The sequence below is a fragment of the Pelophylax lessonae genome (genome assembly GCF_965119305.1).
Source record: "Pelophylax lessonae genome assembly, chromosome: 3".
NCBI lineage: Eukaryota > Metazoa > Chordata > Amphibia > Anura > Ranidae > Pelophylax > Pelophylax lessonae.
The window spans coordinates 306,531,503-306,547,959 of NC_138770.1; the positions used below are offsets into that span (position 1 = coordinate 306,531,503).

Sequence of the window (16,457 nt, forward strand, 5' to 3'; positions counted from 1 at the left end):
CGGGTAGTCATCCAAGCCGGGGTTGAGTCTAAAAGCGGGTAGTCATCCAAGCCGGGGTCGAGTCCAGAGTCAGGTAGTCTGCTGATACTAGGATGGCTGCCGATGCCGGGTCATCTGCCGCTGCGGAATCAAGAGCCAGGAAGGTCGTCAGCCAAGCCAGGTCATGCACAGAGGACCACAGGGAACAGAAGACTGCTAGCCGTGATGCACCTTGGAGCACAAACACAAGGGCAAAGGACTGCAAGCCAACAGGTGATATATATAGTCAGGTGTGCAACATCATCACTGCGTGACACCCAGGCAGCAGGTAAGTGATGATGCAAACAGAGTTTATAAATGACAGCAGTCTGCACATGTACAAGATGGCTGCCAGCAAGAAGGCAAGGTAAGACCATGACAGTACCCTCCTCTCAACGGCCCCTCCCCTGCGGAGCACAAAATGGTTTCTGAGGAAAGCAAGCATGGAACCCCGGATAAGAACGGGAACATAAACATCAGTGGAGGGAACCCAGGAGAGCTCCTCAGGACCATAACCCTTCCAGTGCACCAGGTATTGAACCTGACCTTGGAACAGATGAGAATCCAAGATGCTGCTAACCTCATACTCCTCATGATTGCCCACAGAAATGGGACGAGGCCCATAATAGGGGGGAGGGGAGAAGCAGGCTAGCAAAGTCAGAGCTCGACCCCGGGACAATGTCGATTAAAGGTGGGAGGGAGTTGGTCAACTGTCCTGGCATGGGGTAGGGGCAAAGCCAGGTACCCATTGTCCAGTTGGACTCGGATGGGGGGGGCAGGGGGGGAGGGGGGAGGTGGGGGAGGGATGAATGAATCACAAAGAGTAACTCATCCTTTACTCAAGCAGAATTTATTTAAGAGTTCTTCAGCCCCCACAGAAAAGGTAGCTTCCAGAGGAATCCAGCTAGATAAAAGGAGAGAGAAGGAAAAAAGGAGGAGAAATGAGAAAGAGAGGAATAACATAGAGAAAAGCTTACTAGTGAGATGACATTAATACATTTGGTTTCCTATAATGTCCGAGGGATGAACTCACCAGTAAAGAGACAAAAAATATTGAGGGAAATTTATTATCTAAAAGCAGATATCATTTTTTTGCAGGAAACCCATATTTCCCACTTGAATATTAGGTTGTACTCTCGAAATTATCCTACGTGGTTCTATGCAGACTCGTTTCAGAAAAAATCAAAGGGAGTAGCCATTGGCTTCGCTAGAGGAGTAAGGTTCGTCTTAAAAGAAAGGTTAACAGATCCGGAGGGGAGATTTCTCTTTTTGAAAGGGAAATTATATGATGAGGAAGTTAAACTAGTAAACATATACTCTCCTAATGAGAGGAGTATTTAGGGAAGGTACTTGGGAAATTGATGGATTTTAAAAAGGGGGGTGTGATTCTGGTGGGTGATCTCAACCTTAGCCTCGATCCAAGAATAGATAGTACCTCGAGATCCCAAAGAAACAGAATCCCCAAAATAAAGAGGATTAAGAAAAAAACTATATGAAAGTCAACTGGCAGATATATTGGAAATTTTACATCCAAAAGAAAGGGACTATACTTGTTATTCAACGGTTCATGGAACATACTCGAGAATCGATTATGTACTGATAGAACATATGATATATAGTACATATAATAAATATTAAAAACCTGATGGTAAATAAATAATTACTAATAATACATATAAATAACAATGACTGAAATACATATGGACAAACATATACTAAATTATTTAAGGACAGTCCATATTTTGGTAACTTCCACCAAAAAAGTGACTTCTGAGTGAAAAAAAGTCCAAAGACTTGGGTAGATATTTTTACATGTAGAGCACATAGTGCTCAAAAAATTTTTGGGACTTTGTATGAGATGTGGCCACTGGGCACATGGTGTTATATATGATATTGCATATACCTGGGCTGGTGAGCACAAAACAAGTATAGAATCAATTAACATCATGTGTTTTTTTTATATATTGTATAAATGGCAGTTGACAATGATATATAAATACAGTACAATGAGGATAAAAGGGGTATGTATATATAAGGTTTGGTAAAAAACTGTAACAACATAAATAAACATTCAAGGAGGTACTACAAAACATTTGTGTATGCCAGGTGAAACTTGTGGGTATATTGTTTGCCTCATAGGCTCGACGCGTTTCGTGAATTACATTTTTCACTTCCTCAGGAGCAGGCATGGTAATGGCATCTAAAAATATATACACATATAAATGTGATATTGCATCAAATAAAGGAATGTTTTGTAAAATTAGCGCGAGAAACTGAAGCTTACACATGAGTATGGAATGTCAGTCAGGTGATGGAATCGCCCGGAATTGAGTCCCCAATGGGAACTGAGAAAGCGGCCTCCACAAACACAGCCAAGGCGCAAGATCCATGGTGTGGTAAAGGAATCAGGAAGAGGTATTGAAGGGCTCGATTTGGTAATAGCATGACACTGTACAAAAAGATATAAATATGCATATATGCATAAATCAAACCAGTGATCCATACATAAAATTCATGAGCATAAAATGGTAAAGAAAAATGAGCCCAAACCATATGAAAAAAGAATCCAAGTCAGAATACCAAAGTGTGAGGTAGAAGTATGTGACTGTATGAACATGCCAATGCAGAGAGAAAAGGGTGAGACATGCATGAAAAGTGTTTGAACTATATAGACCAGTGACATCCCTAAAACATCAAAGAAAACAGTGCTGAAAAATTGAAAAGTAAAGTGAGAATCACAATTATTAGGGAAGGAGAGCCCCAAGGGTGAAGATACTAAAAAATGTGACGAAAAGGAGGATGATAGTGAAGCTAGAACAATTAAATAAAGTGAGTCATGGAACCTACGCTGGGACCGGGCGGGAGGCAGCTCTCAGCGTCACAAAGCTGTTCAGTACGGAGAGAGTCCATCGGGCAAGCCGTTGTTGCCCAAAACGGTCTCCCTCAAATGAACGCTGATGGAGTCACGTGCAGGGACGCCAACAAGCGTGTGACGTAATACTCTGTACGGAGGGATGTGACGCCGATGCGTCGTGGCCACGGCCGAAGATCCCGCCCCCATCTCGGCATCTAGCCGGAGGGGGGGGAGAGAAGGACGGACGCGGACGGGGCGCATCGCAGTTCCCAAAAGGGACCACACGGGAGACACACAGCCCAATGACATGGGTGAAAAAAGTAAACCAATGAGAACCAGTATTAAATAAACATACAAAATCAATATACAATACCCAATGCATATGTAATTTGTATATATGGTGCCAATTTGGGATAATACATAATTATATTACAATGATAAAACCACTGGTTTCACATCTCCATCCCTGGATCAATATTATTAAAGGGAAAAGGGAGGAAAACATGGGGGGGGGAAGGGAAGAAGGGAAGGGGGGAGGGAAGGGAAAATTAAAGGACAAAGGAAAGGTGTTCTGTCTCAGCATCGATTGTACCTGTGACCCTCTTGTAGACATCCAGTCTGTAAGTGTGTGCAGCAGGTTGAATGATGGCTTTAACAGATAGTTTACTCAATGAATAAAGACTCCAGAGGTGTTCTCCAATGCTTCTTTATGCTTCAAGTTAGCAAAGGCATAAACATAGAGGCTTTTCCATAGTTAAATTTACAATGAAGTTACACAGCTTCCACACTCTGCAGTCTCCTCATAACAACTAAACAAAATGGCAGTTACAGCAGGAAAATGGAGATGGGAGAAACCATCTAGCCAGAAACAGCAGGGGTGCTAGGAAGATACCAATATCATAGCATAACATAACATGTAATAACAACTGCTAGACAGTTAAAGCTGCGTGGCAGCACACTCCCCGCCTGGTATCGTGAGATACCACTACACAATTATTTTCCATAAACATACAATTAACATTGCATACAGTAGAATGCTATGTAGCCCTCTCCTCTAAGCTAACTATGCTAGAGATCTAAGTGACTCCTTCACATAACACTAAATCAGAATTTTTGGAAGCAGGCATAATTAGGACTGTCTCAGTGACTGGTCTCAGGAAGGTTTTTGGGCTCCCGTCCTTTACAATCCTGACTTCCACACTTCGGACCTTTCCATCATCACTAGCAATGGCCTTTGAAATAACTCCAACTGGCCACTGGATCCGATTGGTTTGCTTTTCTTTTAGAAGAACCAGGTCCCCTTCCTTTAAGTTAGGCTTCTGGGTCTGCCACTTTTTACGTCCTTGAAGAAGTGTGAGGTATTCCCTCCTCCATCTGTCCCAGAAACAATCTGCAAGGTATTGAGCATATCTCCATTGACGTTTATATATGTCCTTTTCATCAAAGATGCTCTTTGGCGCTGGGATCTGTCCAATTTTCCGGCTCAATAATGCAGCTGGAGTTAAAACAGTTGGACATTCTGGGTCTGTGGATACAGCTGTCAGCGGTCTTGAGTTGATTATTGCTGCGACCTCAGCAAGGAATGTAGTAAGTACTTCATGGGTAAGACGTGAAGAACTCACATCAAGCAACATAGAATCCAGTATGCGCCTTGCCATCCCAATCATACGTTCCCATGCTCCGCCCATGTGTGAAGCATGTGGTGGGTTGAATTTCCACATGCAGCCTAGATCACTCAAATAATTTCCAACTTGGTGTCGGTCGATCTGTAACTCTTTGCAAGCACCAATGAAGTTAGTTCCACAATCTGATCTCAACATCTTCACGGGACCTCTTAGAGCAAGAAATCTCCTTAGAGCATTGATAAAGCTCGAAGTATCCATTGACTCGATTACTTCGATATGCACAGCTCTTACAGTTAAGCAAGTGAACATTACAGCCCATCTTTTGCTGTTGACTTGACCACCACGACTTCTTCTGGCCGTTACTGTCCATGGTCCAAACACATCCATTCCGACATATGCAAAGGGTGTATCTTCACTCAGTCTGTCTGCAGGTAGGTCAGCCATCTGTTGAAACTGCTGTCTACCCCGTAACTTCTGACATTTAACACAGTTGTGAATGATCGTGGCTATTTGTCTTTTTCCTCCAACTATCCAGAACCCTGCAATTCTGACTGCACCTTCAGTGTAGTGTCTTCCTTGATGTTTGACTCTCTCATGGTAATGCTGTATAATCAATGTTCCCAAATGGTGGTTTCTTGGTATTATCAAGGGGTTCTGTTCCTTCCCTGGCAGGTTTGACCTTTTCAGTCGTCCACCGACTCGAAGCATACCCTCGTTGTCGATCACTGGGTTCAGTGTGAATAGTGGGCTACATTTTGGGACTGGTCTATTGCCTCTTAAGCACTTAATCTCTTCCACAAAGACTTCTTCTTGCACACGACGTATGATGAACAGCTCAGCCCTCTCATACTCGAATGCGTTGGGTGACTCCTTACAGGTGTGCCATCCATGGCAAGAAGATGTCTGATTTGATTTGCGGAAAATCTGTGCAATATGAATCAATCTTGCTATAGTCTTCACCAACCTTTTCCAAGAGGAGAAACGTTCAAAACGTCTTACCTCCAAATTTCTTCTTGAGCAGATGTTGGAACTCAATGCTACAACTTCAGGCCGGATTTCCGGGTCAGTATCTGGATCCTCCAGGTGGAAATCGATATCTTCTTCTGAGTTTGTAGAAGACTGGTCCATTAAAAACTTGGGTCCTGAAAACCAGATGGTTTGTGTGAGGACAACTGCTGGCACTGACCTAGTAGCAATGTCTGCGGGATTCAAACCAGTCGGGACATAGTTCCATTGTTCAGGTCTACTGTTTTTCCTTATTCGTTCTACTCTGTTGGCCACATACACATAGAACCTTCTCACATTGTTGCATATATAACCAAGCACTACCTTGCTGTCAGTATAGTACTTAATCTGATCGATTTCAATATCCATTTCATTTTGCAGGAATTCTGCGACTTCAACAGCTAGGGTCGCACCACACAATTCTAATCTTGGAATAGTGTGAGCAGGTTTTGGAGCTAACTTGGCTCTTCCTAGTAGAAACCCGACATGGGGTCTCCCGGACGGATCTATGATCTTGAGATAAGCCACAGCCGCTATGGCTTCGGTAGATGCATCACAAAAGATGTGAATCTCTTTCCTCAGACTTCTTGAAACTGAAGTGGGTGAATAGCAGCGTGGGATATTAAGTTCTTCCAGTACCTTCAAGGAGTTTCTCCAGTTCTCCCATTTAGGCAGTAGGTCTACTGGCAGAGGGGCATCCCAATCTGTCACTCTTTCAGTAAGCTGACGAAGTATGGATCTCCCTTGGACGGTAACTGGAGTCACAAAGCCTAGGGGATCGTAAAGGCTGTTGACAGTTGACAAGACTGCACGTCTGGTGAATGGCTTCTTAGCGTCAGAGATCTGAAAGGTGAATGTGTCTGAAGTTACATTCCAGAGAAGACCGAGACTTCTTTGCATGGGCAGGGAATCTACTCCCAAGTCCAAATTCTTCAAATCCTTAGCGTGATCTTCTGTATTGAAAGCCCTCATTACTTCGCTGCTATTAGATGCGATCTTATGAAGCCTCAAATTAGCAGTCAACAGGAGCTTTTGGGTCCTTTTTATCAAATTGACGGCTTCTTCAGGTGTTGAGAAGGATTTCAGGCCATCGTCTACATAAAAATCTCTCTCAACGAATTGCCTGGTGTCAGATCCGAATTCCTTTTCACCTTCCTGCGCTGTTTTTCTCAGTCCATAAGTCGCCACGGCAGGAGATGGACTATTTCCAAAGACATGGACTCTCATGCGATAATCTATCACCTGATCATTAATGTCATTGTTGCGGTGCCACAAGAACCTGAGATAATTTCTGTGTTCCTCTTTGACTATGAAACAGTGGAACATCTGTTGGACGTCAGCTGTCACGGCAATTGGTTCCTTCCTGAACCGCATCAACACTCCTATAAGGTTGTTCGTTAGATTTGGACCAGTTAGAAGAACGTTATTTAAAGAGGTTCCCTGGAACTGAGCGCTTGAGTCAAAGACTATTCTGATTTGCCCCGGTTTACGAGGATGGTAGACTCCAAAGGACGGAAGGTACCAGCATTCTTCACCTTTCTTAAGGTCTGGTGCTGGCTCAGCATGATGGTTATCTAAAATTTTCTGCATGAATGCTAGAAAGTGCTCTTGCATCTCAGGTTTGTTACGGAGAGTTTTCTTAAGTGCAGCAAATCTGGTTAAAGCTTGTTCTCGATTGTTAGGGAGAGTAAGCCTTGGTACTCGGAAGGGTAATGGAGCTACCCAACTGTTGGAATTATCTTTGAAGAACTCTTCATCCATAATCTTGATGAACTCCTTGTCTTCGACTGAAAGGGCAATCTTGTTGTCATCACGAGTAGTTTGGTACACTGAATCACCAAAGTCCTTTTGAGAAGTGAGCTTGCAGTTAATGCTTTGGAGTGCTTGATATGGAACTTCGTTTTTGAAATCAAGTCTTTCCTTCACATAGTAGTGCAATGGACATTTCATCAATCGATAGGTAACATTACTTTTGTAGGAAGCTACATCCAAGAGCTTGTGAGATTGGTCTAAACAGACTTCTCCTATTATCACCCATCCAAGATCAAGTTTCTGGGCCTGAGGAGCATCATCTGGACCGTTACATAACTCTCTTATTTTATGAACTCTAGGAATGTCTCTCCCTAGTAGAATCAAAATCTTAACATCCTTGTTAAGTGGTGGAATGTAGTTAGCAATGTGGCTCAAATGAGGGTGATGACGTGCAACCTCTGGTGTGGGGATTTCTTCTCTGTTGTTCGGTAGCTGATCACATTCGATTAGAGTTGGAAGAGAAAACTCTGTGTCCTCATATTCTGATGCGACTATGAAGCCATGGGCTCTTCTTCCAGAAGTATTGACCTTTCCTGCACATTTCTGCAAGGTATAAGACCAGGTCTCTCCTTGAATGTTGAATAGGTCAAAGAATTCTGTACTGGCCAATGAGCGATTGCTCTGATCATCGAGTATGGCATACATTTTTATGGATTTTTGTGGACATCCTTCAGGAAAAACTCTTACAAGACATATCTTGCTACAAGACTTGCTATGAAGCCCTTCTCCACATACCTCTGTACACCTTGTGGTTACGGGGTCGGCATATTGCTCAGTTCTCTCCCCGCCATCATCTGATGTAGTCTTGGGGTTGCTGCCAGGTGAAGGTTTCCTTTTTAACAGGTCTGAATGAAGAGCGTCCACATGTTTGGCACTGTTGCAGAGAGAACATCTGATGGCGATCTTACAGTCTCTAGCTAAATGATCGGAGGATGCACAACACTTAAAACAGATATTATGCTCTTTGAGAAATGACTTGCGTACTTCAATAGGCTTGTCCTTAAATGCACGACATTTGGAGAGAGAGTGTGGCGCATTATGAATAGGACACTGTTGATTAAGATTGCTAGCTTTGATGTCTGTAGCTAAGACGTTGGATGCTATCGCGGTCTTCCCCACTGCAATAGGATGCCTTAAATCCTTGAATTTACTGTTGGTGGCAATACCCCTTGAAGTACTTAAAGGAATGGTGGTTGTATCTGGATAGAAGAAGCTTGGGTCATTCTTGGATCTTGCAACCTTCCGCACGAACTCTGAAAAATAAGAAAAGGGAGGGAAGGAAACACGATGCTCATACTTATACTTTGATCCTACACTAGTCCACTTTCCCTGAAGATAACTAGGCAACTTTGCTACAATAGGATTTACGCCCTGAGCAGTGTCTAAATAGCTAAGACCTGGTAAACTAGGATCTAACTTAGCAATTTCAAGTTCTTGAAGGAGGTCTCCTAACTCTCTAAGCTTATGATTGTCCTTAACAGAGATTTTAGGAAAGTTGTTTAGTCTCTGGAATAAGGCAGATTCAATGACTTCTGGGCTCCCATAGTCTTGTTCTAGACGTTCCCAGGCAGCATCAAGGCCTGCTTTAAAGTTATAAATGTAGACAGATTTAAGTCTCTTTACTTGTTCTGAAGATTGACGCCCCAACCACTTTATTAGTAAGTCAAGTTCTGCTTGAGGTTCAATGTCCAAGTTCTTGGTTACCGCCTTAAATGTAGATCTCCAACTCCTGTAGTTCTCTGGGCGGTCATCAAATCTAGACAGTCCAGTTGTAATCAACTCTCGTCGAATCATATACTTGCTGAACTCTGCAATGTCAGTGCTTTCAGTTTTTATAGCCACAGGGTCTACTGATGGTGCGCCGTCTTGGACCATGGTTGGTATCTGATGTTGGCTGGTAGGTAGAGAGAAAGGTGTTGCAGATGGGTTTAATTTAGGTAAATGTCTGTCGACTGAAGGTCTCTGAGCATTTGAAGTCAAAGAGAGCTGTATCAAAGGGGGTATAGAGTTCATTCTGTAGTCTTCTGCTGTGCCCTTGTAATCTCTATGCACATAGGTTTGTGGTGGCACATGAGCTGCGTAGGTTGATTCACTTGATTTTGTGACGTGCGGTAGTTGTGGAGGGTCTCTGTTAGTAGGTGTGTCTAGTTGACCAGCTTGCTTTGGCGACACATTGCCTTCTGATCCACTTGCTGGATGATTATGAGAAGAATCTCCAACTGTAGGTGGGACTGTATTGTCGTGGTTCTGAGTTAAGACAAACTGTAGGGTCCTTTCCACAGGGTCTTGAAAAGCAGCCAAGCTGGTACAAGCTGCTCCTTCTTCTTCCAATAGGGCTTGTTCCAAGACAGATAACTCTGCTAAAGCTACTTCCTTTTCTCTATTCTTCTGAAGAATTTCTAGCTGAGCCTCTGTTTCTGCTTGTATTCTTGCCTGAATGCGTTTAGCTTCTGCTTCCTTGCATTTAGCTTCTTCTTCCTTGCATTTAGCTTCTGCCTTGATGGCTGCTTCTTTTTCAGAGCAGGCGGCTTGAACCTGGGCTACTGCAACCTTTTGGCGAGCTTTGAGTATTTGGTCGCTCAGTATTGACCTTATAGAGCAGGACCGCAATGACTTAGAAGAAGATTTATGATATGAGCGGGCAGACCTAGAAGATTTTCCTGAGTGTCTTGAAGAAGCAGAGTTACAGAATATAGTCTCATATAGCTGTGCCAATCTCCCTTCTATCTGTGCCTTTGCTTCAAGATATGTACTATGCCTCTGCTGGTCATTAGAAGTAAAGTCCTTTAATTCCAATGCAGCTTCCTCTATGTTGGAATGTGACAATAGGGAATAGTACTTCTCAGAAAGTCTTTTATAATTCTCAAATGCCTTCTTAACCCTTGAGAGAGCAGTGTTCAATTGCTCAGAGTTGTTGCTAGTTACATTAGTGGCCTTTATACAACTTAAAGTCTTTTCCCATAATGCAGTCAGGTTACTAGAGGTTTCTTCCTTACTTGCTTCATAAACCTCCCTTGCCTTCAAGGATGGGTGAGGGGCTCTGACAGGACGAGCAGAATGAAGTAAGGAGTCTGCTTTATCTTGACTAAATGCAGGTAACTCTGTGAGATCTCTGTCAGACATAATAAGTACTGTATTTCTGATGTCTTGTTAGAAATCTGCCAGAGCTCAGCTCTGTAAGTAGTGACTTCTGTTATTAAGCAGGCTGGCTGAGGTATTTTTTGTTACAATAGTGGCTAGTGCTGGAACTAGTTCAAACTGGATCACCTCAGAAGGCTGTAACAGTAATGAAGCAGTAATACGTGGCTGGTTTCATATGCAGAGTAATGCTTCTGGTGACTCACAGACAAGTTTGGTACTTACAGTTCTGAAGCTGTATATTACCATGGACATTTACTTCAAGTACTTTTTGGAACTGTACTCTCTGAAGCTGTGTATTCCTGGAAATTTACTTTTTGAAGCTGTGTACTCCTGTAAATTTACTTTTTGAAGCTGTGTACTCCTGTAAATTTACTTTTCTTAAGCTGCAGAGATACCTGTGATGGATTCTTCATGTAAATTTACTGTTCTGTCTCAGCATCGATTGTACCTGTGACCCTCTTGTAGACATCCAGTCTGTAAGTGTGTGCAGCAGGTTGAATGATGGCTTTAACAGATAGTTTACTCAATGAATAAAGACTCCAGAGGTGTTCTCCAATGCTTCTTTATGCTTCAAGTTAGCAAAGGCATAAACATAGAGGCTTTTCCATAGTTAAATTTACAATGAAGTTACACAGCTTCCACACTCTGCAGTCTCCTCATAACAACTAAACAAAATGGCAGTTACAGCAGGAAAATGGAGATGGGAGAAACCATCTAGCCAGAAACAGCAGGGGTGCTAGGAAGATACCAATATCATAGCATAACATAACATGTAATAACAACTGCTAGACAGTTAAAGCTGCGTGGCAGCACAAAAGGTATTTAAGGATTGGTGGGACTTTGAGTGAGACTCCTGCCTTGGGTCTCCATCCCTATGTCTACTTTTACATGTAGAGCACATAGTGCTCAAAAAATGTTTGGGACTTTGTATGAGATGTGGCCACTGGGCACATGGTGTTATATATGATATTGCATATACCTGGGCTGGTGAGCACAAAACAAGTATAGAATCAATTAACATCCTTCCCTTCCCCCCCCCCATGTTTTCCTCCCTTTTCCCTTTAATAATATTGATCCAGGGATGGAGATGTGAAACCAGTGGTTTTATCATTGTAATATAATTATGTATTATCCCAAATTGGCACCATATATACGAATTACATATGCATTGGGTATTGTATATTGATTTTGTATGTTTATTTAATACTGGTTCTCATTGGTTTACTTTTTTCACCCATGTCATTGGGCTGTGTGTCTCCCGTGTGGTCCCTTTTGGGAACTGCGATGCGCCCCGTCCGCGTCCGTCCTTCTCTCCCCCCCTCTGGCTAGATGCCGAGGTGGGGGCGGGATCTTCGGCCGTGGCCACGATGCATCGGCGTCACATCCCTCCGTGCACAGTATTATGTCACACGCTTGTTGGCGTCCCTGCACGTGACTCCATCAGCGTTCATTTGAGGGAGACCGTCTTGGGCAACACCGGCTTGCCCGATGGACTCCCTCCGTACTGAACAGCTTTGTGACGCTGAGAGCTGCCTCCCGCCCGGTCCCAGCGTAGGTTCCATGACTCACTTTATTTAATTGTTCTAGCTTCACTATCATCCTCCTTTTCGTCACATTTTTTAGTATCTTCACCCTTGGGATTCTCCTTCCCTAATAATTGTGATTCTCACTTTACTTTTAAATTTTTCAGCACTGTTTTCTTTGATGTTTTAGGGATGTCACTGGTCTATATAGTTCAAACACTTTTCATGCATGTCTCACCCTTTTCTCTCTGCTTTGGCATGTTCATACAGTCACATACTTCTACCTCACACTTTGGTATTCTGACTTGGATTCTTTTTTCATATGGTTTGGGCTCATTTTTCTTTACCATTTTATGCTCATGAATTTTATGTATGGATCACTGGTTTGATTTATGCATATATGCATATTTATATCTTTTTGTACAGTGTCATGCTATTACCAAATCGAGCCCTTCAATACCTCTTCCTGATTCCTTTACCACACCATGGATCTTGCGCCTTGGATGTGTTTGTGGAGGCCGCTTTCTCAGTTCCCATTGGGGACTCAATTCCGGGCGATTCTATCACCTAAAAAAAAAAAAAAAAACATGAAATTGCTGCGCATTAAGGTAAAAAACTGTAAAAACAGCAAATATACAGTAGTGGGTACAGCAGCCACACTAATCTGAAATGTAGCAGATTAAAAGAAATAAAAAACAAAACTGTGGCGCTAAGACCCTTAATGAATGACAGTCCCACTTGAGGATGTGTAAAAAGCAATAAAAAAGCAGTCCATGTGTGTCCGTCTCCACATAAAGAAGTAATTCTCGAGCAGAAAACCACCACCAGAAAGCACTCCAACACCAGTACTTCTTACCAAAAGTGATTGATCTCCATCACAGAGATCAAAAGTAGCGCATAACTGGAAATCATGAAGGCTTCTCCAATGCAGTCTTAGTAAGCTAGTTGTGAAGACAATAATAGCGAGTTCCCTCATGGAGGAGCTGTATGGCGGGGTCCGCCTGCAGTGCGGACCGCTGCCTGGTCTAGATGTGATGACGCGGCGCCTCCTCTCTGACGCGTTTCTCCCAATAGGGCATCCACTTAGATAGGAGGTGTCATCACCTGACTGACATTCCATACTCATGTGTAAGCTTCAGTTTCTCGCGCTAATTTTACAAAACATTCCTTTATTTGATGCAATATCACATTTATATGTGTATATATTTTTAGATGCCATTACCATGCCTGCTCCTGAGGAAGTGAAAAATGTAATTCACGAAACGCGTCGAGCCTATGAGGCAAACAATATACCCACAAGTTTCACCTGGCATACACAAATGTTTTGTAGTACCTCCTTGAATGTTTATTTATGTTGTTACAGATTTTTACCAAACCTTATATATACATACCCCTTTTATCCTCATTGTACTGTATTTATATATCAATGTCAAATGCCATTTATACAATATATATAAAAAAAACACATGATTTTAATTGATTCTATACTTGTTTTGTGCTCACCAGCCCAGGTATATGCAATATCATATATAACACCATGTGCCCAGTGACCACATCTCATACAAAGTCCCAAACATTTTTTGAGCACTATGTGCTCTACATGTAAAAGTAGACATAGGGATGGAGACCCAAGGCAGGAGTCTCACTCAAAGTCCCACCAATCCTTAAATACCTTTCCTTTGTCCTTCAATTTTCCCTTCCCTCCCCCCTTCCCTTCTTCCCTTCCCCCCCCCCCCCCATGTTTTCCTCCCTTTTCCCTTTAATAAGACTTGTGTAGATAAATAAAGTGCAAGTGCTCCTTTTTCCTCTTCCCAAGTTGCCCTTCACCGTAGAAAATAGGTAAAATTCAAACTCACCAGAAAACGTGGGTCCTATAAGCCTTACGGCATTAAGACCAACCGTGCTTAGGAGCAATCTCCAAATTCAGGTACTCCTGGCAGGTAAGGATATCCCTCTGCAGTAACACTTCCACTGCTGGCCGTCTCCAAAAGTGGTTATATCTCCCCAGGGACTCGATGGTACAAAGATCCTCCTATTGGGTCACCTCCAGCCACTGATTATGTAAGGGAATAAAGAACCCGGATAGCGCAGTACTGTATAAAAGTGTTTTTTTATTGCACACAACCCCGGTCACTCCAAATACATACAGTCCCAATAGTGATAAAAAACTGGTGTAAAATATCAGGAAACATCAATAAAAGGTAAAAATTATCAAGCGGTGAGATAAAACGTGGGTAAATTCCATAAAACAAGCAAAAAACGCCATCATACACGAGGGCTGCGAGTGGAGAGCGGTACTTCCGGCTTGCGTTCCACTAAGCCCGTATGACGTCACGACGTGCGTTCCATCTAACGCATTTCGTCATTGGCTAGACATCTTCACACCTCTGAAGTTTGAATTTTACCTATTTTCTACAGTGAAGGGCAACTTGGGAAGAGGAAAAAGGAGCACTTGCACTTTATTTATCTACACAAGTCTTTGGACTTTTTTTCACTCAGAAGTCATTTTTTGGTGGAAGTTACCAAAATATGGACTGTCCTTAAATAATTTAGTATATGTTTGTGCACATGTATTTCAGTCATTGTTATTTATATGTATTATTAGTAATTATGTATTTACCATCAGGTTTTTAATATTTATTATATGTATTATATATCATATTGGTTGATATTCCTTAGCAAGCGCTATAGGAAATCACTTTATTCTGATTACTACACTTCACCATTGGCACTAGCACTTTACTATAGCAGCTGCTATTCATTCATTCACTATATTTATTTAAATCTTCACGTATTGTCACTACATCACTAGGTTTTACACACCTGTACAGGTCCCCCATTGGCGCAGGTAATATACTCTGTATATTTTTTTTTCCATAACTGATAGAACATAGATGGATCGAAAGAGTGATCGAGGCTGGGGTTGGGATTAGGACCTGGTCAGATCACACTCCTGTAATAGTAAAAATTAAAATGATAAGAGACCAACCTAAAATGAGTACATGGAAAATTAATGAAGAATTAATAAGTGATAAAAAGTGGGGAAAGGAAATAGAGAAAGAATTGGAACTTTACTTTAAAATTAACGATATAGAGGAAACCCCAAAAGATATTGTTTGGGAGGCACAGAAAGCTTACATGCGGGGAATTTTAATTTCTAAAGGAGTACAAAGGAAAAAGGAAAGAACTAAAAATAAAGACAGATTGATAAAAGAGATTTTTGAATTGGAGCAAAATCATAAAAGAACCCTAGATGGAGAACTCACTAATTTACTTGAAGAAAAAAGAGAAGAATTAACCACTTGCCGACCGCTCACATGGAGCGTACTGTGGCAAAGTGGCTCAATATCGTCCAGCGACGTAGACCTACAGACACAGCGGGAGTCGGGCCACTCTTCCCCGATCGTCGGCGATCGAGTGAGGAGATCCGCCCACTTGTGTAAACAAAGCGGGCGGATCTTCTAAGTGACAGGCAGGGACAGATTACAGGATTCAGCATAGCTGAACCTGCGATCTGTGCCTGTGTCACACAGTCCCCTCCCCCCACACACGTCAGTAAGCACCAGGCATATATTTAACCCCTTGATCACCAATAAAGTTAACCCCTTCCCTGTCAGTGTCATTATTACAGTAACAGTGCATATTTATAGCACTGATTACTGTAGTAATGTCACTGGTACCCCCAAAAGTGTCAAAAATGTCAGTTAGGGATCCGATCTCTCCGCCGCAATGTCGCAGTCCCGCAAAAAAAAATTGCAGATCACCGCCAGATCGCCGCCATTGCTGGTTAAAAAAAAAAAAACAATAAAAAATGACATAAATTTCCCGTAGTTAGTAGCTGCGATAACTTTTGCCCAAACCATTTAAAATTTGCTTATTGCGATTTTGTTTACCAAACATATGTAGCAGAAAACAAATTGGCCTAAAATGTTAAAAAATTTTGATTTTTACATTTTTTTGGGGAATTTCATATAAAAAAATTTGAAAAATATTGTTATTTTTTCAAAATTGTCGCTCTTTTTTTGTTTATAGCGCAAAAAGTAAAAATCGCACAGGTGATCAAATACCACCAAAATAAAGCTCTATTTGTGGGGGGAAAAGGGACATAAATTTAATTTGGGTACAGTGTCGCACAACTGCGCAATTGTCCATTAAATAATGCAGTGCCGAATCGCAAAATATGGCCTGGTCAGGAATGGGGTAAAATCTTCCGGTCTTAAAGCGGTTAAAAATACGCTCATTGAGAATTTTTTTGTCAAAGACATGTAGCTAAATACATTTTGGCCTAAATATATGACAAAAATTGAATATATTGGATATTTTTTAACTGTCAAAGTAGAAAAATATTGTTATTTTTTCAAAATTGTTGCTCTTTTTTTATTAATATTGCAAAAAATGAAAAGCACAGAGGTGATCAAATACCACCAAAAGAAAGATCTGTTTGTGGAAAAAAAAGGACATAAATTTTGTTTGGGTACG

General features: G+C 41.9%; 1 protein-coding gene across 1 annotated transcript; it reads right to left on the bottom strand.

Annotated features, from left to right (window-relative positions):
* Positions 1-846: 846 nt before the first annotated feature.
* LOC309550508 (uncharacterized protein) lies at positions 847-7,170 on the bottom strand (the record flags this gene model as incomplete). The annotated part of the gene is made up of 3 exons (XM_082250872.1): positions 6,478-7,170; positions 5,177-6,000; positions 847-922 (listed from the first exon to the last, which is right to left on the bottom strand). The coding sequence occupies exons 1-3, from the start codon at positions 7,114-7,116 to the stop codon at positions 847-849; spliced, it is 1,539 nt and encodes a 512-aa protein (XP_082106998.1). The 5' UTR covers positions 7,117-7,170.
* Positions 7,171-16,457: the final 9,287 nt, after the last annotated feature.